At 48.6% G+C, this 26,408-nt stretch overlaps 2 protein-coding genes across 11 annotated transcripts in view; one reads left to right on the top strand and one right to left on the bottom strand.

The window, feature by feature from the left end:
- Positions 1 to 26,408, bottom strand: part of LOC147437150 (uncharacterized) — a 137,036-nt gene that overhangs the window by 44,100 nt on the left and 66,528 nt on the right. For 8 of the 10 annotated variants that reach the window (XM_086486762.1, XM_086486765.1, XM_086486760.1 and 5 more), the window contains exons 7-8: positions 1,359 to 1,441; positions 537 to 614 (exon numbers count right to left, since the gene is read on the bottom strand). In XM_086486762.1, the coding sequence (XP_086342888.1) occupies positions 537 to 614; positions 1,359 to 1,441 (161 nt within the window). The remainder of the gene's footprint in view (positions 1 to 536; positions 615 to 1,358; positions 1,442 to 26,408) is intronic. The other 2 variants (XM_086486767.1, XM_086486768.1) reach the window with 1 other exon arrangement.
- Positions 4,849 to 13,412, top strand: LOC147437151 (uncharacterized). The gene is made up of 4 exons (XM_086485880.1): positions 4,849 to 6,742; positions 6,833 to 7,060; positions 11,806 to 12,044; positions 13,379 to 13,412. Exons 1-4 carry the CDS (start codon positions 5,330 to 5,332, stop codon positions 13,410 to 13,412), a joined length of 1,914 nt encoding a protein of 637 aa, XP_086342006.1. The 5' UTR covers positions 4,849 to 5,329.

Here is a 26,408-nt window from a genome sequence, read left to right on the forward strand (position 1 = left end):
TGTGTGGTATGAATGAGAAACTTGGAAAGGGGTGACAGCTGAACGTGCTGATGCCATTATCCATATAATTGATAATCAGCTTGAAAACTTTCCTTATTCAACATTCACAAACAGACACCACCACCCAGAATTGATTGTCTACTCCCTTTGCAGATAAGATAGCAGAGATGAACCCCTTGTGACCTTAAGATTATGCTCCGATTACATTACCGAATCTAACTCTTAAATTTCTCGGCCCGTGGCTGCAATTCAACAGATTTAAAGTAAATCTGCTGAGCCTTGCCATGTGTCCTTCCTCCAACTGGAAAGATTCAAAGTCAGTGCCATGAGCCATGCCACATACTTCTCCTTCCATGAGGCATCTAACATTTACAGATGGCTATTTTCAAATCTTTACTGAACTCTGACTCCAAAACACAAACAAAGAGCATTGGGATGACTTCATCAGAGAAGCATTCAGTATGCCAGAAAACCTGCAGAGACCAGTACTGCAAGTCAAGAGATCAAAGTTTGAGAAAGAAAGTTGCTTTGCTCACTTCTCTCTGTGTGTTAGCAAAGTGTTTGCCAGCCAGCCCGAGCATAGGGTCTCATTTGCATAGGTGGGTGAAACCGTCCTGAATGCAAAGGAACAAGGGGTCCGGTTATAGTACATTTAATCTCAAAATTGCTTTATTATTAATCAAAGCTATGATTTTAGAAAAACACTCAGGAATGCAGCACTCCTCGAAACTCCAAATGATAGCTACTCCTCGCAATCCAGAGTAGATATATAGAAAAATTGTGTGGTATGAATGAGAAACTTGGAAAGGGGGGACAGCTGAACGTGCTGATGCCATTATCCATATAATTGATAATCAGCTTGAAAACTTTCCTTATTCAACATTCACAAACAGACACCACCACCCAGAATTGATTGTCTACTCCCTTTGCAGATAAGATAGCAGAGATGAACCCCTTGTGACCTTAAGATTATGCTCCGATTACATTACCGAATCTAACTCTTAAATTTCTCGGCCCGTGGCTGCAATTCAACAGATTTAAAGTAAATCTGCTGAGCCTTGCCATGTGTCCTTCCTCCAACTCGAAAGATTCAAAGTCAGTGCCATGAGCCATGCCACATACTTCTCCTTCCATGAGGCATCTAACATTTACAGATGGCTATTTTCAAATCTTTACTGAACTCTGACTCCAAAACACAAACAAAGAGCATTGGGATGACTTCATCAGAGAAGCATTGGGCAGGCAAATAAAAACAAGATACAAATTGTTTGATACTGAAGAGCTGATTCCACCACATACAGAAACACAAGTATTAGGCAATCACATAAAAACAAGAGGTGAGTGTATTGATCACTTACGTAACTGCATTACTGTACACGATTCCACCTTTTAATAAACTCAATCTCTCAGGGTTATGACCTATAGTGCGATCGTCTATTGCCTGCAAGACAAAAATTGAAGGGCTCAAAAGCTTTCTACTTCAAAAATACATAAACAGCTTAGGTGCTTTCAGTGCATTTCTCATATACGTTCTTCTTGATCTACATAGATTTAGTTCTGCACATTAGATTTGTGCAGGCATTTGTATTAGAGTATCTCCATTTTATAAATCAATTTGAGGAGTAAAGATTCAAGAAAAAGTTTTAGAGGTTATTAGGCCTTGAAGCCAGTTATAACCCTTTCTCAATTTAAACTGTTAATAGGTTGGGTTACCTAACAATCACATGTTCAACAAAACAAAATGTAAAAACTCCTAAATCTGTGCACACAAGCGCTGTGTGTGTGTGTGTGTGTGTGTTTTCCGGGGGGGGGGGGGGGGGGGATTACATATTCTCAGCAAGCGGAGTGGGTGCTTCAAAATGTACACGCAAATTGCATTATTGGAAAGTTTTCACAGCCCTTGCACGTTCATTTGCAGATTGTGCAATCTATTTTGATTGCCTACATCCAGATCGTTTTACCATTGTTCCCTTGGACAACTAGCTCTATCGATGCTTTCATGTCGGAAGTCTGAGAATTTTTGTGGCAAAATAAGCAATGAGCATCATAAGAAATGAAGAGTGCGCGGTGCATGCGGAGGAGAGGGAGAACAAGAGCAGACACAGAGTGTTGATAGAGCTCTAAGTGCCCGGGGCAAAGGCACATCCGCCTTTAACCCCAACAAACTGCACTGACCCTTATTCTTTATATAAATAATAGAATACGGAGATAGAGTGAGCTGCTCTATTCTCCACCCACACAGAGTGTCTCTCCTCTTCCCCTTACTGCACGTATGCACCCATCACGCACTCACAAGAAAACCTTGTGATTGCTCTCAATGAAATGATCGTGTTCTCCTAAGCGTTTTGAAGGGTGAATATCTTTATAGACATATTCATGTATTTTCTTGCAAGGCTATGCTATTCATTGACTTTGCTACTTAGAAGGCAACACTGGACTCAAATGTTATCATTTATGTGTTAAGACCAACCCAGCTTGTTGCTAATTGGTAAAAAGTCACTTGTCACTTAACTTGGCATCTTATAACTCATTCAGGTGGAAATTCTTTTTGTTTGCAAGGTTTAAATTGGAGTATAGCTTGTCCAACTCCATTAACTAATCCTGCTCATTAGAAAGCTTATTTCTTGGCACAAAAAAAGGATGAATATATTAGATGATCTGGTAGATGACAATTGACAATGTATTCCATTTCGTATCGCATCATTTTGATTTAGGCATCATTCTTGCTCTTTTCAGTACCAAAATTGGTGATTGGCTTCAGCCCTTTCTACCAATTCCTCTGAATGCTCAAGAAAGATTTGTTGATTGGCACGCTTATGAGGTTTTCTTTTCTTGGATTTCAGCTCAGCACATATATGCTAAGTTACAATCACATTCTTGGGTATCAGAGGTATGCAATTCTTTCTGGCATGTGCAAAAGAAATTGTTTGTTTGTTTGTTTGTTTTTTTTGGGGGGGGGGGGGGTGTGGGTGTAGCAGGCTACAGTGTCACTTTCACAGGACACAGTTACAGTTAGTACAGTTGGTCTGGTTTGTTCACATTGGACTGGTCTGTTCACACTGGACGGACACTTTTGGGCAGTGACACGTGGCAAGGATACGGGTGGTGGCCTAGTGGACATGTGGCCAGGTCACACTTAGCTGGCTGACATTTATGGGCCGTTGGTGGCTCTTTATGATTGTATCTATGAGTAGTAGCGGTTGGTTCATTATCATTATCTTGTATGGTTGGTCTAGTAGTCGTCGTCTTGGTAGCGAGTCTTAGACAGAGCACAGTAGCACCATCCCTGCACATCTGAGCCTCGACACCCCCATTGTACCTGTGAGTCCTGGGCTGGAGCTGAGTGTGCTGCCACGCCAGAGTCTGTACACGGTTCTTTGAGCTAGTCGAGTCCACATGTTCTGGTCCGCTGTTGTGTCTCTGTTGTTATCCATTGTGTCTGTGTTTCATTCTGTTTGAGAGAGTTTCCATTTGTTTGAGTGAGATTGTCTCGCACATTGCACTGAGGGGCACCCACCCTGTAGAGAGCACGACACATTATCCGCGCTACAGGTGCTCTCATTTTGGCGATCACGGTGGGACCTCAGCTGAAATCTCACTCTGTGAGGTGCAATTCTTGAAGCTAGTTAGGTTGATCTAGCTTCGCCTGCCTTCTTCGCCAAACTTGCCTTGCACTGTTCCCCTCTCACCTGGTCCACTAGTCCTTGGTCTAGACCTTTCTCGCCCTGGTCCAACTTCTGGTCCACTAGTCCTTGGTCTAGTCCTTTCTCGCCCTGGTCCAATTTGTCCTCGTCCCTGGTCTAGACCTCCTCGACCCTGGTCTAGTCCTCCTCATCCCTGGTCTAGATCTCCTCGACCCTGGTCTAGCCCTCCTCGTCCCTGGTCTCGTCCTTGGTCCAGCCGAGTCTAGTCACTTACCTGGTTGGTTAGGTGGAGTCTAGAACTGTCACAAGTTTCTTACCCCAAGCTTGGTTGGACTGGGGGTCACTGCATGACACATACAAGGAGGTCAGTTGAGCGTCAAAGCGCACTACTGAGCCCTCTGAAATACTATCACAGAAGACGACCTTTGACACCTTGTAAAGGTCCTTCAACCTCATCACCTATACCTCCACATACCACATCACCCATTCCTTCATCAGGTTCTCCATCTTCCCGATCACCTTCTCCAGAAAAGCTCTCACCCATTCCTTCATCATCAGGTTCCCCATCTTCCCGATCACCTTCTCCAGAAAAGCTCTCTCCTATTCTGCTACAGCAAGCTATTGAGCAACAGGCTCAGCAAGGAATCATGGAGCCACACCCTCCATTGCAGCTCTCGCCCTCGAACCCTTCTCCAGGCCTCGCCTCTCAGCTTCAGCCCTCGCCCTAGCCTTTATCGACCCCAGCCCTCGACCCTATCAAATTTCCCTCGCCCTCTCATCTTCAGCCCTCGCCTCAGCCCACCCAATTCGCCCCAGCACAGCAAGAAGTCGACCCTATTTGATTTCGCCCCAGCCTTATTTTGATCACTCCCAGCCAAATTCAATTCGCCCCATACTTTAATATTCGCCCCAGCCTTATTTTGATCCAGCCAAGAGCATATTCAATTCGCCCAGCACACAAAAGTCGCCCAAGCCTACTCTGGAAAAATTCGCCATCCTCACTCAAAACAATTCGCCAAACCCTATTTTGTTGGATTCGCCCTACCCAGTTCCCCCTCAAAATTCGCCCCTATACTATTCATTCCCCTACCCTAAATTCCTTCGCCTATTAGCTTTTGATCGACTACTCTCGCAAGCCCCACAAAATCGCCCCAGCTCCCCTTCTATCCAGCCTCTGCCGAGACCAACCCAAATCGTTTACTCCACTTTGGTCTGCAGAAACTCCATCTTGGTCTGCAGAAAATCCACCTTGATCTGCATCTGATTGAGTGCGTTTCCATCATTTGTTCTACTCAAAAGCTTCTGTCTTGTCATCCACCCAACCTCACCATGGCAGGAGGTAGCAAGCAACAGGAGACCCAGCCAGAAAGAAGTAGCAAGAGAAAGGAAGGATTGAAGAAGATGAAAGCTTTGGTTGCAGAATCAGAGAGCGAAGCAGAGGAAGTATCTGCAAGCAGCAGCCATGGCATAGATGCTTTACCTCCAGTGACCCAAGTGATGAGAGCTACAAAGCAGACTCAGCAGATTCTGATGATTCAGATGTAAATTCCGAGTCAGGTACTTCCAGTGATGAGGAGGAACATTCAAAAGTGGCTCAAAAGAAAGAAAAGCAGCCAATCATCACTCATGAAATAAAGAGGCCTGCTTCTTCGAAAAATCGCACAGCATTCTCATTAAATTTTCATATGCAGCAACCTCGACCATCTCTCAGCGAGGTGCTTTCGACTGCTCAGCTACGGACTCTGGGTCTCACAGCATTGGCTGATGCAGATTTACCTGATACGGTTCCAGCAGAGATGATACATCAACTGTTCAGAGAATTTCCAAAGGTCCGGGGCCACAAGCTAACAGCTACAAGGCTTGGCCACGCCATGGGTGTGACCAACTTTCCAGTTGTGAAGCCTACTACTCGCACTTTCTCTTTGTTGTCCAAAGACGCGACAATTCAAGCATGTCAAGAGCTATTGAGTTCGGATCACCCGGATTATGAGCGAAACAGACGGCTTCTTGCAATCTTCAGGTATTACTTTCTAGCTCGAGATGCAAAAGAAGACAAGAAAAAAACGGATCTTCTCACTACCTTCTCCCACTGCGATGGGATCTACTGTCTAATCCACACTATCCCTTGTGGATTCCACCAGATTCTCTTCAGCTCTTTGCAGACTAGGGCTAAAAGATTTCGGGCCCAATTGCAGTCTGTGCAGTTAAGTTTTAGATGTTTTGCGGCACCTCTCTTGGCATGGGTCATAAGCATACCTATTAACCCAGATGAAGTGGATAACAATACAACAGTACCACTGCAAGGAAAAAAGAAATCTCTCGGCGCAGATGAGCAGAAGAAGAAACAGAAGAAAAGAGTCAAAGTGGTCAAAGACACGGCAGAGACTCTACGACCTTTGCCATTTTCAGAGAGTCAGACTAGGGTGACAGTTCCTCCTAGACGGTCTTCTTCTCACCCCGTGCCCATCTTTATAGTGCCAGAGGCTGTTGTGAGCTCTGATGTTCTTAGTACGCCCACTCCTGCTACTGAGGCGGTCTCTATTCCACAGGTATCTCTTCCCACTGCTACCATTTATACTACTGCCAATATTACACCACCATTCTCGGCAGCACCTGTAGTATCTTCCTCATTTCCCCAAAACTACAGCTCACCTATTCAACCTAATACTAGTGTAACACCGATCACCCCGACCACTGAAGTACCTCCAGGTAACCCTGCTACTACTACATCTCCAGGTGCTACTACTACTTCCTCTAGTGGAGGCAACTCATATTCGTTGTTCAAAATCTCTGAAGACAACCTACAGGAATCAAGAAATGCCATAGCAATGATTGAACTTGGTGCAGAGAAGTTAGCAGCAACACACCAGAAGCACTCAGCTACATATGCGGCCATGGAACGCTGCTTGCGGGTTGCCGAGAGTGCCATTGCAAATCGAGATGCAACGATTTTTGCACTACAGCAGGCATTGAAGTTAAAGTCAACGATTATTGATGACCTAAAAGCACAGGTACAGGGATTTCAAGAAATGCTTATGTATGGTAGCAGGCCTACCCAAGCTCCTGTGGGATATGGATGGACTGGGCCAGGGATACAGGTCTAGAATCCAGCAGGCTTTGCAACACCAGCAGGTCCCTCTCAGCCCTCTCAGCACTTTATGGGACACTACCCAACAGGTCCCTCTCAGCCCTCTCAGCAGTTCACGGGACACTACCCACAACCTCAGTACCAGTACTTTACTCAGCAGGGGTCTCAGGTCCAGATGCCACACATGCAGAGCCAGAGTGTTCCCTGCTGTGATGGTGTTGCTGGTGCGCACCGCCATGGTTGTGTTACTAGGCGTCCGGAGTTCACTTCAGGACAGGTGCTTCCATCCGCTGTGCAGCAGATGGCTGCTACAAACACAGGAAGTCAGGTTATGCAAAGCACAGTCCAGCAACCGCATCGGTACACAATCGATCTGATGGCTCTCCCGATCTAGATACTTCTGGAGCAGCAGTGGCGACGACACTTTCCCTTGGGTGACAAGATTGTGCGCTTGCCCCACCTTTCATTGTACATATAGTTACTTTTGCAGTTTCATTCAGTTTTGGCTCACCGAGACGGTGACCAGTCTTGTGGCGGGCAACCTGTAGCAGGCTACAGTGTCACTTTCACAGGACACAGTTACAGTTAGTACAGTTGGTCTGGTTTGTTCACACTGGACTGGTCTGTTCACACTGGACGGACACTTTTAGGCAGTGACACGTGGCAGGGATACGGGTGGTGGCCTAGTGGACATGTGGCCAGGTCACACTTAGCTGGCTGACATTTATGGGCCGTTGGTGGCTCTTTATGATTGTATCTATGAGTAGTAGCGGTTGGTTCATTATCATTATCTTGTATGGTTGGTCTAGTAGTCGTCGTCTTGGTAGCGAGTCTTAGACAGAGCACAGTAGCACCATCCCTGCACATCTGAGCCTCGACACCCCCATTGTACTTGTGAGTCCTGGGCTGGAGCTGAGTGTGCTGCCACGCCAGAGTCTGTACACGGTTCTTTGAGCTAGTCGAGTCCACATGTTCTGGTCCACTGTTGTGTCTCTGTTGTTATCCATTGTGTCTGTGTTTCATTCTGTTTGAGAGAGTTTCCATTTGTTTGAGTGAGATTGTCTCGCACATTGCACTGAGGGGCACCCACCCTGTAGAGAGCTCGACACATTATCCGCGCTACAGTGGGGTTAAGTTATAGCATCTCAAGTGGATAGCCCAATGTAATCCCAATAGTTATTTTGGCTTTAGGTATTTATTTTACTTATTTGTCAAAGTCTTGGGTAGGGCAACTTATCGAGGGGGGTTCTTAAGGGCCCCCAAGCTAGTATATAAGCAACACCTTGCCCCCGTTGTAAATCACTAATTTATTGCCCAATTGGTTGGTTCAATACTCTCTCTCATATTCTTACGCTCAGAGCCATTATTGAGGAAGGAAGAGCAAGCGGGAGAAGGATGTATTGTTGCTTTGTGGATTTTCGGAAAGCTTTTGATACAGTACCAAGGGCCAGATTGATGCGCAGAATGCAAGAGTTAGGGGTCCCCAAAGAGATTATCTGGGGGATCATGGCCTTATACGGGTCAGTAACTGGTTATGTACGTACTCCAGAAGGGGATTCCGACATTGTTCATTCCACAATTGGAGTAAAGCAGGGATGCCCACTGTCCCCTACTTTATTTGGTATGTATATAGATGAGGTATCAGATTACATTGATAGAGAGGGTGACAAAGGTGCTCAACTTGCAGGGTGATGGATCCCTTTGTTGTTATATGCAGATGATATTGTATTGATAGCAGAATCACCAGATGGAATGCAGAGGCAGTTAGATGCATTACATAAATTCGCAGAGGACAACATACTGTCGGTAAATTTGGGTAAAACCAAAGTTATGGTTTTTAACACCACACCGCAGTGGGTTAGGAGATCGGCACCTACATTTGCATATGGCCAGGATATAGTAGAGTACACAGATGCATACACATACCTAGGTGTGGTATTTACAGGACCGAAGTTTACTCTTAAGAAAGCAGCGGATGCTAGATTGTCTAGAGCCTCTGCAGCCTTGGGAGGGTTGGAGAGGATGTGCTCACAAGTGCAGTTTCAGGAACCAGGAACAAAACTTTGGCTCTTTGATACTGTGGTGGCTTCGGCTATGCTTTATGGGGTCCAGATTTGGGGACCATCTGTGGATCAGGATAATTGGAAGTCAATTGAGAGACCTTTGGTATCTATGATTTCCCGAATGATTAGAGCCAAGGCCTCCGTACCACACGCGATTACCCGAGCGGAACTAGCTGCCCCTCCGATAGAAATTGAAGCTCTTACCAGATCAGTGTCCTTTATACATGGTTTATGGGATACAAATAATTGCCGATATACTAGACTGGCCCTCGAATCCTCTCGACAATTAACAATGAAAGGAGATACATGATGCTGGTATGTGCAACTGTCCTCGTGGTTTCAGAGACACGGGTTCAGTATGGAAAGATTACCCCCCCTCCAATACTCTCTTGAGGCTCCATCACTGGTAATCACACGAACGGAGATTAATAAAATCATCCGCCATGATCTTATACAATTAGACACTAAGAGGAGATGGGTAGACCCTACACAAGAATTGGGCACGAAGATGGCCGACTACAAAGAAAACTTCCTACAGCTATCTGAAGATGGTTTTGTGATTCGCCCGAGCTACATGGATACCCACCTGTCTCATGGTTTGAGATGTGCTAGTGGTCAGATTCGTACATCCTCACACCAGCTGGAAATTGAATTTGGCAGATTTAGGGGAATCCCACCTGAGAGCAGAATTTGCAAGTTATGCGGAGTGGAGCCGGAGACAAAATTACACTACATATGCCATTGCACTGTATACTATGAGATACGTGGGCGTTTCCATTGCCTATTCAAAGAAGGCTTTGGACCTCCAGATAGAGTCATGCAATACCAAGATCAAAGGTGCTTAGGCCTGTACCTACTGGAACTACATCGGCACAGGGATAATCTAATGAGAAGACAAAGAGCACTACAGCCTAAGAGGCAGATCACAGATTTCTTCGGATCGAGAGAAGCAGGCATGGAAGGAGAAGCAAGAGGCCAGCAGTGAGCACAAAGGAGTACCCACATTCATACCAAAGGCACCCTCATTGACAGGGCGATTGAGCTTAGGAAATCGAGACAACCACGACCGAGATGCAGAAGCACACTTCACCGGAGGAGACTACAACAAAGGATTAGAAGCATTCTAGCCAGACACCCTGAATGCTCCTAAGAAGTTTATCTAATACTTTGTATTTAGTTTTTTTCGCATTTATTTTCACACTTTCACACTTTTCAGACATTGTAACAGATTCACCACTTTTGTATCAGTTTGGTCTCCTAGGTCACTCTGGCCTTTTGAAGACGTTAATATAACATTTCATTTCATCTCTCTCTCTCTCTCTCTCTCTCTCTCTCTCTCTCTCTCTCTCTCTCTCGTGTATTCTCCCCATTGCTCTATGCTCCTGCATCGTCCATTTTGACATGGTATCAGAGCAAGTGGATTTTTGATCCCCGGAGAACCACGCACAGCGAAGTGGAATAGAAGAGGAGTAGCTTGATCGGCGCTTGTCTCTTTGCTTGCGGCATTTTTGGGCAGCATTTGCTGTCGCAGCGTTTTAAAAACGCTAGGCATCAACACTCTGGGGGGCGGGCGTTTTGACTATGGTGATCGAGGCATCAACGAAATGCCTCCTACGACGGACACCATCTGTGGCGCTAGGCATTGGCACCTCTGTGGCGAGCATTTTGAAACACCGCATGCACTCTTGATGACGGCCCCCCCTTCCCTATGATTGCATTTTGACACGCTGGCCTTAGTGCCATGCCTTCCCCCCAACCGCCAACAGCGTTCTGAAACACTTACACATATTGGAGCCCCCTCCCCCTTTAGCTGCGACATCGTTTTGAAATGCCAGAGCCCTAGGAGGCTTGAAGGTGAGGGCCTTGGTGCCCAAGTGTGTGAAGGCCCTCAAGAGTCTCCTATTTGGCACAACCAAAGGACGAATATTGAAGCATTGGAGAACCCTCTTTCGGAACAGTTTGGGGGACTTTTTGAAGCTTTTTGGGAGTGCGAGGTGGAATTCCAGGCTTCCCAAGAATAAAACCCGGCTTGCCAAGGCTTCTACCCGCGAGATGGCCCCCTCTTACTCGAGTGCCAACAACAACGACGACGAACCAAGATCAAGAATGGCTATGGAGATCATTTTATTTTTTTTTTGGCTCTGCAGCGCTGGTACCTCAAACAGTGCTCGGCGTGCTTGGTTGCAGAGTGCCTTCACCGACCGCTTCTTCGCCACAGTAGTAGACACAGATGGAGGCTCCAGCTCCGCCACAGAGGGAATCATCCAAAGCCCCCTCGCCCGACCCCGCTGAGCCCATCATCCGACTTGCTCTATCGCCAACAGAGCAAGCGAGCCTAGCCGCTGAGGTTGAGCGTTTGCAAGCGACTTCGGTCATCTGCAAAATTCTCGGCACCCGTCCTAGCAAAGGAGAGCTGCGAGACCTTCTCCAGGCCCGCCTTCTCGCAGAGGTGGGCAAGATCTTGGATGTCCAGATTCTCGGACGGGGGTACTACCAGATTGAGTTTGAGACCTCCGAGATGGCTTCCAAGGTCATAGCTATGAGTCCATTGGCCATCCGAGCATCACGCGCCCACTTTCGACAATGGCGACATGGTTTTGACCCGACTTCGGATGTGCTAGTTGAGGAGGCAGACTTCCCCATCTCAGTCTGCTTCCCGGGTTTACGGAGGGAGTACCTACCACTTCTCTCCAGGATTGGCTCCGCCATCGGGACTGTCTTGGAGACACCTCGCACGGCGGCACCAGTAGCTGCCAAGGCGGCTGGCATTCCCTCAGTTCGAGTTTTGGTCAGAGATACCCACACGCTCCCGAACGTCATCCTTCTGCCTCGGGTGAGTGGGGGTTGGTTTAGACAGAGTGTGGAGTACTCGGGTCTCCCGAACCAGTGCTTCATTTGCAGACAGATAGGCCACTTAGCGAAGGCCTGTCCACAGAGGAGGCCTCGACCTGCACCTCAGCCTCAGCCCCAGCCTGCCAAGGCTGGGCCGCAGTCTCAGCCAGCGGCATAGCGCACAGATTCAGAGCCACCCTCCGAGCCTGGGGCTCCAGCGGAGGAGGGGTGGCAGCAGGCCCGTGGCCGTCGACGCCAGGGGCCACAGCGACAGCCTGGCCCTCAGAGTGGCCCTCAGGTGCCTACTCAGCAGCAGTGGGTTCCCACGTGGAACCGCTTTGGCCCTCTCGAGCAGGAGGAGCCCCCTACGCCAGCCTCCACCTCCACTTCACCCTCGCCAGCCGCCCACTCTTCAGAGTTCCCCTCCCCTCTTCCCCCCCCCCCCCCCCCCCCCGCCGTCTGCTCCCGTCCACTCCCCTCCTCACCCCTCTACCTCTGCCGCCCCTCCACGCTTCTCTTCCCCTCCGCCCCCCCCCCCTGCCCCTTCTCCCCCCCCTCCTGCTCCTTTTCCACAGTTGACTCGAGAGACAAGTCCCTCACCGACGGCTAGGAGATCTCTTGGCAACGCCTTTGCCACGAGTCGCCTAGCGAGAGAGGGTCTGCCCTTCTTGCGACTCCCTTTGCAGATTCAGACTTCTCCCCTTGCAGCTATCCCCCGTGGTCTGACGAGCATTGACCTCCAGCGCCGCTGGGATTTCTTCGACTATGGGTTCACTCGCTTTCTCGGCGATTCCGCAGCAGACCATGAGGCAGCCTGATTCAAGGTCCACGCTTTGTTCCTCGCCGCTAGGGGGACAGAGGCCTTGGACTCAGCAGTTGGTTTCTCTTTCCCCCTCTGTGGTAGGACCGGGACAGAGTGGTCCCTCGACTGAGTGGTGGGATGGTTGCATACACAGGTTCTAGAGTTTTCTCACCACATGGGAGAACTTGGAGTTACAGATTTGCTGCAGACTTTGTGGCCACTGGCCAAGTTTGCGGTGACGCCCCCAGACTAAGCAGGATGTAGACACATTATGGTGTGCTTTTTTGCTGATACGCAGTGTTTGCCTTGCTATGTATACATTCATGAGGACTCCTCGTCAGAGGAGGTTGCTTTACGCACGGCTCGCTCTGCTTGGGCTTGGGCTAGGCACACACTGCAGTCGCGCCTATCTAGAGGGCGCTTGGATGCGGATTACTCCCCATCCAAGCCAACCTCGAAGATATCCCGTCTTGCTGCTGCGGCAACATCTGTTCTCTCTCGCTCCCCATGAGGATCGTCTCATGGAACGTACAGGGACTAGGTGGGCCCCAGTTTCAGCGACAGAGGGGCCGCTTGCGACAGGAGCTTCAACGTTGCCTTGTGGGAGGAGAGATTCACCTCCTTATGCTGCAGGAGCACCATTTGTCTGAGAGCCGCATTCGGCGTTGTGGTCAGATTTTGCGAGGACCATATGACACCTTTTGGTCAGCTGCTTTTGGACCTGGAGGCATCCAGGGTGGGGTATGTATGACTATTGCGGACTCATTGCAACAGGCCATTGTGGGCAGAGGGATTATTGTGCCAGGCAGGGCTCAGTCGATCACTATGCAGGTTCAGGGAGGCCTTGTGGGCTTCCTAAACATCTATGCGCCCAATGTGGCGAGTGCTCGTGCAGAGTTTTGGTCACTGATGGTTGAGTCTTTGCCACAGGCTGACCATTGGTGTGTAGGAGGGGACTTCAACATTTTGGAGGGCCCTTCTGACAGGATTGGAGGCAGCCATGCTACTGTGCATGGAGTCAAGTTAGCAGCGTGGGAGAGGTTGTGCTTGACTTTGAGGGTCTCGGATACATGGCAGCACTCTGGTTTTGTGAGGCCTTCAGAGAGTCTTGCCTCTCTAGATCGGACCGCAGAGTGGGAGGAGTGAATCTATCGCAGATAGATCGCTTCTACACTAGTGACCATTTCAGTGACTTGGGAGGATTAGTGGGCATCCTGGTAGGGACATCCTTCTCGGACCATGCACCAGTGATCCTCACAGTGGCAGACAGGCAGAGGAGCGGGAGCACGATGCTTCGCATCCCAGAGCGGGTCTTGCTGGACTCAGCACTCACAGAGAGGGTAGAGGCTCTCTGGACAGAGGGCATGGACAGCCAGGCTCTTCCTGCAGACAGAGTGGCCTCAAGCCTAGCTCAGCTTAGCCACTTTTTTCTCCAGGAGTCTCTGGCTCGTCGGGCTGCAACGAGAGAGGAGGAGCAGCGTCTCAGACGAGGCATTGCTTCACTACAGAGGATGCAGGAGCAGCATCCAGACAGTCCATGGTTGGAGGAGCAGTTACAGTAGGCTCGACAGGAGCTTGCTTGCACAGAGGAGAGGCGCCATGAGTTTGCCTTTCACCGACAGGCATCTCAGTGGACTCAGGAGGGTGACAGAGTGACAGGTGCTTTTTTCGAGACAGTGGGACCTCGGCACTCACATGCCAAGGTCAATCAGTTGAGGAGACCCGATGGGTCAGTTGTTTGTGAGCTCGAGGATATGCGTGCAGTTGCTACTGACTTTTACCGTGAGTTACTGTCGGCTGAGCCCCAGTCAGAGCAGCAGGATGCATGCAGGGAGCAGATTTGGGCACGGATGCCTTGTCTTGTGACTGAGGAGATGCGCAAGAGGCTAGAGATGCCACTTCAGCTTGAGGAGCTGCACACGGCTCTTAGGGCCCTTCCTCGTGGTAGTTGTCCAGGTGAGGATGGGCTGACTCCCAGCTTTTTCTTGGAGTACTGGGACCTGCTTGGCCCAGATCTTTGTAGTGCCTTTCAGTACATTTTGCACACAGGAGTGATGCCTGATAGCATGAGTGAGGGCCTGATATACCTCATTCCAAAGGAGGGTGGCTCCTTGGATGAGATTCGACAGTGGCGCCCCATCACCATCCTCAACTCAGCCTACAAAATTCTTGCCAAGGCTCTGAGTTTGAGGATTCAGCCACTTTTGGAGAGCCTTATACACGGGACTCAGACAGAGGAACGCAGTATCCTTGACAACATCTTCACTTTCTGGGAGGCTTCTGCCCTGGCACGGCTCCGTGGGGAGGACCTTGTGATTCTTCTTCTTGATTTTGAGAAGTCCTACGACAGAGTTGACTGGGACTTTCTAGAGGGCACTTTACGCAAGATAGGCTTCTCAGATGCTTGGATAAGAGGGGTGTCAGCTTTGTACAGACAGGCTCACAGTCAGGTGCTTTTGAGAGGAGGTAGAGGTGAGCGATTCATGCTCACACGTTCGCTCAGACAGGGTTGTCCTCTTGCCCCCTTCCTCTTTCTGTTCTATGCAGAGGCGATGAGCAGATTTTTGGTGTCACAGCAGGTTGGTCTGAGGGGCTTAGCACTCCCTATACGGGGAGATGAGCTTCTGGACGCTGAGTTTGCCGACGACTCAGCCTTGTACTTAGAGGGCCAGGAGGCCAATCTACACAGATGTGAGCAGGCTTTGGAGACCTTCTGCTGTGCATCGGGCGCACTGATCAACTGGAGAAAGACAGTGGCTTTCTCGGTTGGTAGTGCTCCTGTGCCAGATTGGATGCGAGGAGAGGGTTTCAGGTGGATTCCCCCAGGGACTGCAGTTCGATACTTGGGTTGTCAGGTTGGCTTGGACTTGTCCCCCGAGCAGCAGATTGCTCTTCTCCTGTCCATCAGGAGAAAGCTGTTACATTGGAGCTCAGCACGACTTTCGCTGGCTGGCAGGGTAGTAGTTGCCAATCAGGTGTTGTTGGCGACTATGTGGTACATCACTTCTTGCTGGATCTTCTCGAGTTCTTGTATCAGCCAGGTAGAGAGGCTGATCAGGAACTTCCTTTGGTCAGGTCGTGACACTCAGATTGCCCGAGCCAAGGTGGCTTGGTCGGTCATCACACTTCCTTGTTCTCAGGGAGGGCTTGGGATCATTGACCCAGCACAGCAGAGCAGAGCCCTTCTTGGGAAGTTCGTCGTCAGAGGACTTCTTCCAGGCGAGGAGCACTGGAAGGAGTTCTTGCTGCAGAGGCTTCGTGCCAGGGTGCCTCAGTCAGGAGGCCCTTGGCAACCTTCGACCAGATGGATCTTTACAGAGTTGCGCCGAGTTGGTTTGAGCAGGAGACTGGAGGACCGCTTCGCTGTGAGTTTGCTTCGATCTTGGGAGCTCTTACGGCGTGGCCTAGAGCAGAGACAGCCGACGTGCAGGGAGGAGCGCCTTCGACAGCCCCTCGTCTGGAACCCCATGGTTAGCACTCAGAGAGGCCACTTGGTTGGGAGTCGGCCTCATGTTTCTTGGGGTCCCATGGCAGCAGGTCCAGCACGCTCTCTAGGTGACTGGCTAGAGCTCACAGGTTTGTCAGAGGAGTTGCAGGGTTTCCAACTGCAGGGCATGAGAGGGGTGCAGAGCATGTGTCAGGACATCTCAGAGTCAGTTCCAGCTGAGTGGCTCACGCCTCTCGAGCCAGTAGCACCCCGATGGATGGGAGCCTTCACACAACTGGAGGTTCTCATTTCAGTCAGAGCCTGCTCAGAGACTGTCCCAGCCCTGTTCTTCGAGCTCCAGGGTGGGGGACGCTTACAGCGAGTTGCAGTAGAGGCCCCGCAGGTAGCAGAGTGTTGTTTCCCGAGGATCCGAGTTGTGGGCATCTGTGGGAGGACTTGCGTCATCGACCCTGACCCAGCAGCTCTTGAGACTGGACACTGGAGGCTATGGGCCTGGGAGTGTTGTCCACTGGCACGTGTACAGTGGGATCCTGGTGAGTGGCTATGGAGGGACCCCTTCTCTTCTGCAGACCGCCCAGGAGTCCCCTTCTTCCAGTACACTGTTCGGCTTGGACGCCATATACTTGCAGCACACAGAGAGGCCCGCCCGCTGCAGCACGTCATTGGCAGGAGGAGGGCCTCACAGTCGATTTCCTGGCAGCCTTCTGGCAGAGGCTATGGGACTCCAGACAGCCGAGACGCGTCACTTTGTTTCAGTGGCTGGTTGCACACAGAGCCACAACAGTAGGGAGTTGGCTTGTACATAGTGGTCTCGCGGCCGCATGTGCAACCTGTGACCAGGTGGTGGAGAGTCAGCGTCATTGTCTTTGGGACTGTCCCTCGGCCCAACAGGTGTGGCTACGAGTTCTTCGGCTGATGCTTGCCCTCTCCTCGGCTCGACAGTACACTTGGGGGGCAGCGGCTTGGTCCACCCTCACGGGCCCGGCACTACAGTTTGAGCTATCTTCCACCAGCAGGATGATAGTGATGCAGGGGGGGCGACCTACACTCCAGCCTGCTACAGAGCTTACTCCACAGGAGTGGTGCAGTGAGAGAGAGGAGTGTTGGGAGCTCATCAGTGGCCTGACTCTTTGGTTCATCTGGCGGGCCCGTTGTTTTCGCATCTTTGAGGCTCGCTCTGTACCACCAGCAGAGACTGTTCGAGACTTTTGGCTAGAGCTGATCCATACTCTCAGAGGACAGCTTGAGGGACTACAGGGTAGCTCTGACCGCATGCGGGAGCGCCTCGAGGCTTTCCTTCGACTCTGGCGCCCTGGGCCTTTCTACACCATAGTCCAGGGGGTGCTCAGATGGCACTACTGTCCACCTGTGTGGCTCTTCCCTCCTCCCATCTCTTGATTTAGCCTCATTGTACATATGCTGTTTTTTCACTGGGAGAGTCTTCCCATCACTCTTGTTGTAGCCCTCTCTTGTAGAGGTGGATGTAGCCCTATGGGCATTTTTCATTAACTAATAGAAGGATCTTTTTCTGGAAAAAAAAAAAAGAATGGCTATGGAAAGTGGATCGGTGAGTACCTAGTTAGCAGCCTAAGTAGGACCGAAGTTCTCAAGGAACCCGTCAATTTGTTGGGCTCGGGGATGGAGCCAAAAGCAAATGCACGAGTTCGCTAGAGAACAGAGGCAAATGCAAGCTTGACAAGGATGGTAGGGCTCGTACTCAGTTAGCGGCCTCAGCATGTACTAAGTTCACAAGGGATCTCACAACCCATTTGCCTCGGAATTGTAACGCCTAAGGCAAGGTTCAAATCTCGCAAAAGAACAAAGTCCAAGGCACATTTGACAAGGACGATGGGACCAATGAACAATTAGCTGCCTCAGTACCCACGAGGTCCGAGAGCCATTGTTATAAATGTGAAACGACGCTTTGTTTGGCTCAGGAATGCAAAACCAAAGGCAAAAGCAAGAACTCGCAAGAGGACAAAGGCAAAGGCAACTTGGACAAAGATATCAATGATAAAGATTTGACAGAGGAGATCGGCATGGCACACGTGGTAGCGGCAACAATGCCATATTTCTAGTCAGATGATAGTTGCCGCAACTAGCTTTAGCCAAAGAGAGGCTTGTGAGTGGCAGAGAGCGGCAAAGCTGTTGTCTACGAATGATTTGGACCCATGTGTTGTTCAAGTTATCGATGTTTGAACCCGAGGGTCCGAGTTCAAGGCACATGCATCTGGCAACGAACCAACACTACATATAAAAGCACGATGGATGAGTGCACCAATACATTATTATTGGCCAAATTATGGACAGGATGTGTTTCAAAGTTCATTGTCTAGGAATGTCTGGACGTGATGTGTTCACAATTCACAAATGGGGATTGACGTAGTGTGGTCTATAATTCAATTTTCTATGAGGTAAATGGTGCTCAAGGTGGAATTCTTCTAAGGTAAAAAATTGGTGGTAGCATAACCGAGGTGTATCCAGTAGTAGACGTCACTATTGGGGTGTCCAAGGTAGCTTCCTCATCGACTTGGTCTTCCTACATATGTCCACCATGAGCTGCAGAGAGTGTGTTAAAGTTATAGCATCTTAAGTGAATAGATCCCAATAGTTATTTTGGCTTTAGGTAATTATTTTACTTATTTTTCAAAGTCTTGGGTAAAGCAATTTACTGAGGGGAGTTACTTAAGGCCCCCCACGCTAGTCTAGTATATAAGCAACACCTTGCCCCCTTGAAAATCACTAATTCATTGCCCAATTGGTTGGTTCAACACTCTCCTAGAGTGACGGGATACCATTGGGAGACTACTTGTAGATAGGAGACTACAAGTAGACCGCCCGATGCCAAGCATCCTCAGACACTGATGATGATGATGATGATGATTTTAGTTTTTACTTTACTTCATTTTTATTTTGTACCTAGACATTGTATTAGATCCACCAATACTGTATCCGTTTAGTCTCATAAGGCATTTTGGCCTTTTGAAGACGATTAATATAACATTTCATTTCATTCATCTTTCATTTCATTCAGTTGGATACTAAGAGGACATGGGTAGACCCTACACAAGAATTGGGCACGAAGATGGCCGACTACAAAGAAAACTTCCTACAACTATCTGAAGATGGATTTGTGATTCGCCCGAGCTACATGGATACCCACCTGTCTCATGGTTTGAGATGTGCTATTGGTCAGATTCGTACATCCTCACATCAGCTGGAAATTAAATTTGGCAGATTCAGGGGAATCCCACCTGAGAGCAGAATTTGCAAGTTATGCGGAATGGAGCCGGAGACAAAATTACACTACATATGCCATTGCACCCTATACTATGCGATACGTGGGCATTTCCACTGCCTATTTAAAGAAGGCTTTGGACCTCTAGATAGAGTCATGCAATACCAGGATCAAAGATGCTTAGGCTTGTACCTACTGGAACTACATCATTTAGGGATAATCTAATGAGAAGACAAAGAGCACTACAGCCTCAGAGGCAGATCACAGATTTCTTCGGATCGAGAGAAGCAGGAGTGGAAGGAGAAGCAAGAGGCCAGCAGCCAGCACAAAGGAGTACCCACATTCATACCAAAGGCACCCTCATTGACAGGGCAATTGAGCTGAGGAAATCGAGACGACCACGACCGAGATGAAGAAGCACGCTTCACCGGAGGAGACTACAACAAAGGATTAGAAGCATTCTAACCAGACACCCAGAATGCTCCTAAGAAGTTTATTTAATACTTTGTATTTAGTTTTTCACATTTATTTACATTTATTTTCACACTTTCACACTTTTCACACTTAGTACTTTAGTACTCAGGTACCCAGACATTGTAACAGATTCACCACTTTTGTATCAGTTTGGTCTCATAGGTCATTCTGGCCTTTTGAAGACGTTAATATAGCATTTCATTTCATTTCTCTTTCTCTCTCTCTCTCTCTCTCTCTCTCTCTCTCTCTCTCTCTCTCTCTCTCTCTCTCCATACGGCCAGGAGACTGTGGAGTACACAGATGCTTACACTTACCTTGGAGTGGTTTTTAGCGGACCTGCATTCTCACTTAGAAGAGCAGCAGAGACCAGACTGACTAGAGCCCACGCAGCACTGGGTAGATTAGAGAAGATGTGTTCGCAGGTCCAGTTTCAGGAGCCCCGGACGAAGCTCTGGCTCTTTGACACTTTGGTGGCCTCAGCATTGCTCTATGGAGCTGAGATATGGGGACCTTCATTGGATCACCACGGGAGGTCGGGTCGCACAGATGGATGGGGGAACATGGAGAAACCTCTCGTCTCTATGATCTCGCGGCTCATTAGAGCCAAAGCATCAGTACCACGGGCCATTATCCGAGCAGAGCTAGCGGCCCCCCCACTAGTGGTGGAGGCGCTCACCAAATCAGTCTCCTTCATAAACCGCACATGGGAACTCCCTAGAGACAGATATGCTCGCATAGCACTTGAGTCGTCTCGACAGTTAGCCATACAAGGAGATACAACATGCTGGTATGGAGAGATGGCATCATGGTTTCAGGCGCATGGGTTCAGCATAGACAGGCTGCCACCATTCCAGTACTCATTGGATGCACCATCTCTCACCCTTACACAATCAGAGATCACCAAGCTCATCCGCCAAGACCTAACCCAGCTAGACACCAAGAGGACATGGATACAACCAGTGCAGGAATTGGGCACGAAGATGGCTTTCTACAAAGACCACCTTCTCCAGCTTACGGAAGATGGTTTCGTGACGAGGCCCAGATACATGGACACCCACTTGTCTCATGGGATACGATGTGCTATTGGCCAATTACGCACATCTTCTTACCAGCTGCGGATTGAGACTGGGAGATTCAGCGGAGTACCAGCAGAGGCCAGGACATGCCCCTTGTGTGACATGGAGCCTGAGACAGAGCTACATTATACATGCCGCTGCCCCGTCTACTACGAGATACGAGGCTGCTTCCATTGCTTGTTCAGAGAGGGTTTTGGACCACTCTAGGGATACGAAGGTCAGAGATGCGTGGGTTTGTTCTTGCTCGAGCTGCGCAAACACAGAGATAGCTTGATGAATGGCGAGGCTAGCCAGTCTCAAAGACGGATCACAGACTTTTTCAGAGCAGACACGAGACAGCCGCAAGAGCCACTCCCACAGCAGAGCTCCCCCTCGTCTCACACTAGAGGCACACTGATCGACCGAGTGATTGAACTGGGGAAATCCAGGCGCCCACGACTGCGGAGGACTACACAGCATCGACGGAACCTACGTCAGAAGATTCGGAGCACGCTGGCCAGGCATGCACAACGCCCGGTCGGACTACTAACCATGGAGGAGATTGATGAGATTCGCCAACGACCGATGCTAGATATCTTGTGATTCAGCTATCCCAGCAAGCCGCCCATTTTTGCCCATCTCTGCTTAGTTCACATCGACCAATCTAGGATCCCATAGTATATATCTTTGTTTTATACTATTGTTATTTTGTTACTCTGACTTTGTATCAGATCCACCACCTTGTAACTTTCTGGTCTCATAGGTCACTATGGCCTTTTGAAGACGTTAATATAACATTTCATTTCATTTTCTCTCTCTCTCTCTCTCTCTCTCTCTCTCTCTCTCTCTCTCTCTCTCTCTCTCTCTCTCTTGAGTTACACAGGTATATCTACTTGAGTTACACAGGTATAGAGACACTTTACTGGGGAGAGCTAGAGAGAGGCAGTCCCAGAGACACATTACAGATTTCTTTTCACTAGATATGGGACAGCCAGAGGAGCAGCCACCACTGCAGAGCTCGTCCCACACTCATTCGACCACTACTGGCACTCTCATCGACCGAGCATTGGAGCTACAGAGATACAGACGACCGCGACTGAGGAGAGGAGCTACACAGCATCGACGGAGACTACAACAGAAGATTCGAGCCATACTCTCTCGACATCCAGAGTGCAGATGAGGATGGATCCTCACCATTTCTTCCATCTTTGTTTCACACACTGTTACATCCAGTTTACCGGGTACCTATTGTATCAGCTGCTACACCCACGTAGTTTTAGATTGTAGTAGTAGTAGTAGTATTTTGTTCCACTTCTAGTTCTTTTCTAGTTCTTTTGTACCCAGACATGGTATTAGATTCACTATTTTGTAACTGATTGGTCTCATAGGTCATTTTGGCCTTTTGAAGACGTTAATATAACATTTCATTTCATTTCATTTCTCTCTCTCTCTCTCTCTCTCTCTCTCTCTCTCTCTCTCTAGCGTGCTCTGCACAGGGTGTGCTCGTGCCACCACCCCTGCTCGCTCTCTGCTCGCGCCACCACCCCTACTCGCTCTCTGCTCGCGCCACCACACCTGCTCGCGCCATGGAGTTCTACTGCTGCGCACCACTTGAAGACTGGGAATGTGAAAAGGTCAAAGCCCTCTCTGTGCGTGCAACGTAGATGCCCACGCGAGCAGGTTCTGTGCGAGCAGAAAAGTTCTCTGCAGAGGGGGGGCCCGGAGGACATCCTACGCGCTGGTGACCCTACGCGTTCGATATCCTACGCGTTTTTATTCACTTACATCCTACACGTTTTTGGCTTTCACTTACATCCTATGCGATTTTGTTACTCATCCTAAGCGTGACATCCTACGCGCTAGTGTCCTACGCGAGCTGCTGTCCCATGCGACCTCCTACGTGAGCTGCTGTCCTACGTGAGCAGGTCTCTCTCCCTCTACAACGGGACGCAGTCTCTCTCTCGCAGCAACCCGCAGACAGAGGTAGAGACAAATATCTCCTACGTAAGTCCCTCACCCTAGTACCCTAACCACATTTGTGGCTCGGGTTCGATGGATCCGCCTACCGAAGGGGAAGGGCCGGGTGTAGATAGCTACACCACCCCAAAAAAAACGACGGCTACTTTCAAGCGAAGAAACAGAGATACTGTACTATCACCAGGATCCTTACGAGTAGGGAAACTGATGGAGAAGGTCTAGGTGATGCTCAAATCAGAGCTAAACTACATGAGGGATGAGATCAGGAAGGAAATGCACGCGAACGCTGAGAGCTACAAGAACTCCATGTATGGAGACATGATGAGAGAACTAAGGAGAGAGATCCGGGGGATACAGAATGAGGAAATTCAGATCGTGAAAACGGAATTACGAAACCTAATCAAGGCCGAAGTAAATGTAACAGAATGCGTTATGCAAAAGAAACTCGATGAGGTAGTAGCAAGTTTTGAAGCATGGAGAACAAATATGGAAAAGCACATGGGGGAAAAAGATGCAATAATCGAGGAGCTAAAAGGAGAACTTGCGGCTTGCAAATCTGCAACTAAGGAGAAGGGAGACGACCAACCTTCGGTGCTGAAGGAGCTCGAGGACATGAAGGATCAGATGAAAGCTCTACGAGAAGGAGATGAACAGAAATCGAAAACGGCATCTTCATGGGCAGAACGTCTTTTTAAGACACAAGAAAAGGTTGACGAAGCAGAGAAATGGATTGAGGATGCGAAGAAAGGAAAGGCCCAGATGCCTGAGACCACACCTACCTCCACCATTATTAATATGACCATTGAGGAAGAGCAGAAAAGGAAGAATCGGGCTCTGCATGTGCGGGTCACAGGAGTCAAAGACAAAGAGAATGTAGATGAAGAAGTGAGGGAACTGCTACAACGCATGGGCATCACAGAGCCTACTCACACAAGTGCATGGAGAGTGGGCAAGAAAGGAATCGACGAGAAGGGAAACGTAAAGGAGAGAGCACTTATTCTCCATTTCCCGAATATAGAAATAAGGAAAGAATTTCTAAAGAAGAGGCCAACTCTTAAGAAAACCGGTATTTTCCTGGGAGATGACCTTACATTGGCACAAGTGGCACACATACAAGAGTTGATGCCAGAGATCAGGGCAGCAAGAGAAAAGGGGAAAATCGCCTTTTATAGAGGAGGGAAAGTAGTGGTTCTGGAAAAGCGCTCATCATGACGGTGCGAGACCTATGGGGCGACGCTCCGGATAGTGGCGTGGAATTGTAATGGATCCTATAGGCTAGATGTAGGTGCCTTTGAAGATAGCTTTAGGGACAGAGACATAGTTTTCTACTCAGAGACACACCAGATACCGGGACAGCTTATGCCACATGTGAAGGGGTATTTATGGGAAACAGCTGGTCGACCAGACAAGAGATCTCTGCGAGGTAGCCGGGGTTCAGGAGGAGTAGCAGTCTTATTTAAAGAGGAGCTGAAACCACTACTACAGATTATCAGGAAAGATGAACAAGCAAGGTATATGTGGGTGAGAATGAAAGCCGAGACAGGTAGATTTCTATATATCGCTATATGCTACTTCCCTCCAAGTACATCAGTCTACTCCTCACCTAAAGGTTCTCCATATTGAATAATGACATATGGGAGTTCTCTAGAGATGGAGACATTGTTCTCTTAGGAGACTTTAATGCCAGAACGGCCAACTCAGCAATATTCTATGATACTTCTGAGGAAATGCTCAGAGAAGTGGATTTATCACAGGAGGGGCTTACTAGAAACTCACAGGATAAAGAACACACTGAATATGGGAGACATCTCATGGAAATGGAAACTACACGTGGTTTGGCCATACTTAATGGTCTAGAGAATTTCCCTTTATCTGGGGGGTTCACATGCTTCCCGCACAGGCATGGGGCCAGTACAGTGGATTATGTCATGACTTCACCAAGCTTTATTTCTAGTATCGAGGACTTTAAGGTGGGACCCAGACCGGTTGGGATTGCAGTGGATCATGCTCTCTTGACCTTGTCAATCTCCTTCCAATATAATGCCTCTCAAGTACAAAGGAAGAAGACATATACAAGATATACTTTCACGCCAGAGACCGATTCAGTCTATGTGGAAAAGATCTATAATAGGATGTGGTCAGCCGAGCCAGTATATACTGTAGAGGAGATTACTTCTCAGCTAACAGAGATACTACATGGAGCAGCACAAGAGGCATACCCACATACTCAGCCTGATCAGAAGAGGGGATCTGGGAACATGCCTCACAACAGTTGGTACGACGAGGAATGCAGAGACACGAGAACCCAGGTCCAGAAAGATCTTACACTTGGGATCATCACATATAAGCAGTCTCGGATTGCTCTTCGGCGTATAGTACGGCGCAAGAAAAGGGCATTTTTAGCCAAACTGGAGAAGGATTTATATCAGCTCTTCTTGAGTCAGGACTCACATGAGGCCTGGCGTTTATTCCACGAGCACTCATCGCCTCCAACAATTACTTCTCCTGAGATTTGGGGTCAATATGTAACATCATTATATACGGTATCCGGACAGCCTCCATTACCAGATCCGCTAGAGCCATGCCCTGCTACTAGTACTTTCTTTACTACGGAAATGGTGGAAAAAGCCATTGATAAAATGAAGACAAGAAGAGCATATGATCATGAGGGTCTAGTAGCAGAACATCTGATCCATGCAAGGGATCTACTTTCAAAAGTCCTTGCTCGTCTGTTTAATCGGGTCATGTGTGAAGGATTACCTGAATCTTGGAAATTATCTACTATCGTACCTATTTTCAAGTCAGGGGATCCTATGATACCCGGAAACTACCGTACCATTATGGTGGGTCACACATTGACCCGACTGTACGCATCCATTCTGGAACAAAAATTGAGTAGATGGGCAGAGAATGAGGGCATAAGGGCAACACGACAAGCTGGATTCAAGAGGGGTTATTCCACTTTAGATCATATTCTTACGCTCAGAACCATTATTGAGGAAGGAAGAGCAAGCGGGAGAAGGATGTATTGTTGATTTGTGGATTCTAGGAAAGCTTTTGATATAGTACTAAGGGCCAGATTGATGCGCAGAATGCAAGAGTTAGGGGTCCCCAAAGAGATTATTTGGGGGATCATGGCCTTATACGGGTCAGTAACTGGCTATGTACGTACTCCAGAAGGGGATTCCGACATTGTTCATTCCACTGTTGGAGTAAAGCAAGGATGCCCACGGTCCCCTACTCTATTTGGTATGTATATAGATGAGGTATCAGATTACATTGATAGAGAGGGTGACAGAGGTGCTCCACTTGCAGGGTCATGGATCCCTTTGTTGTTATATGCAGATGATATTGTATTGATAGCAAAATCACCAGATGGAATGCAGAGGCAGTTAGATGCATTACATAAATTCGCAGAGGATAGCGGACTGTCGGTAAATTTGGGTAAAACCAAAGTTATGGTGTTTAACACCACACCGCAGTGGGTTAGGAGATCGGCACCTACATTTGCATATGGCCAAGATACAGTAGAGTACACAGATGCATACACATACCTTGGTGTGGTATTTACAAGACCGAAATTTACTTTTAAGAAAGCAGCGGATGCTAGATTGTCCAGAGCCTCTGCGGCCTTGGGAGGGTTGGAGAGGATGTGTTCACAAGTGCAGTTTCACGAACCACGAACAAAACTTTGGCTCTTTGATACTGTGGTGTCTTCGGCTATACTTTATGGGGTCCAGATTTGGGGACCATCTGTGGATCAGGATAATTGGAAGTCAATGGAGAG

Source organism: Adiantum capillus-veneris, chromosome 17 (assembly GCF_014529385.1).
Source record: "Adiantum capillus-veneris isolate H3 chromosome 17, ASM1452938v2, whole genome shotgun sequence".
Lineage (NCBI taxonomy): Eukaryota > Viridiplantae > Streptophyta > Polypodiopsida > Polypodiales > Pteridaceae > Adiantum > Adiantum capillus-veneris.

Coding starts and splice junctions, on each gene's coding strand:
- LOC147437151 (XM_086485880.1), top strand. CDS start 5,330: ATGCAGCAACCTCGACCATCTCTCAGCGAGGTGCTTTCGACTGCTCAG. Junction 6,743..6,832: donor GGACTGGGCCAGGGATACAG/GTCTAGAATCCA, acceptor GGTCCCTCTCAG/CCCTCTCAGCAGTTCACGGG. Junction 12,045..13,378: donor CCAGCCGCCCACTCTTCAGA/GTTCCCCTCCCC, acceptor ATTGGTGTGTAG/GAGGGGACTTCAACATTTTG.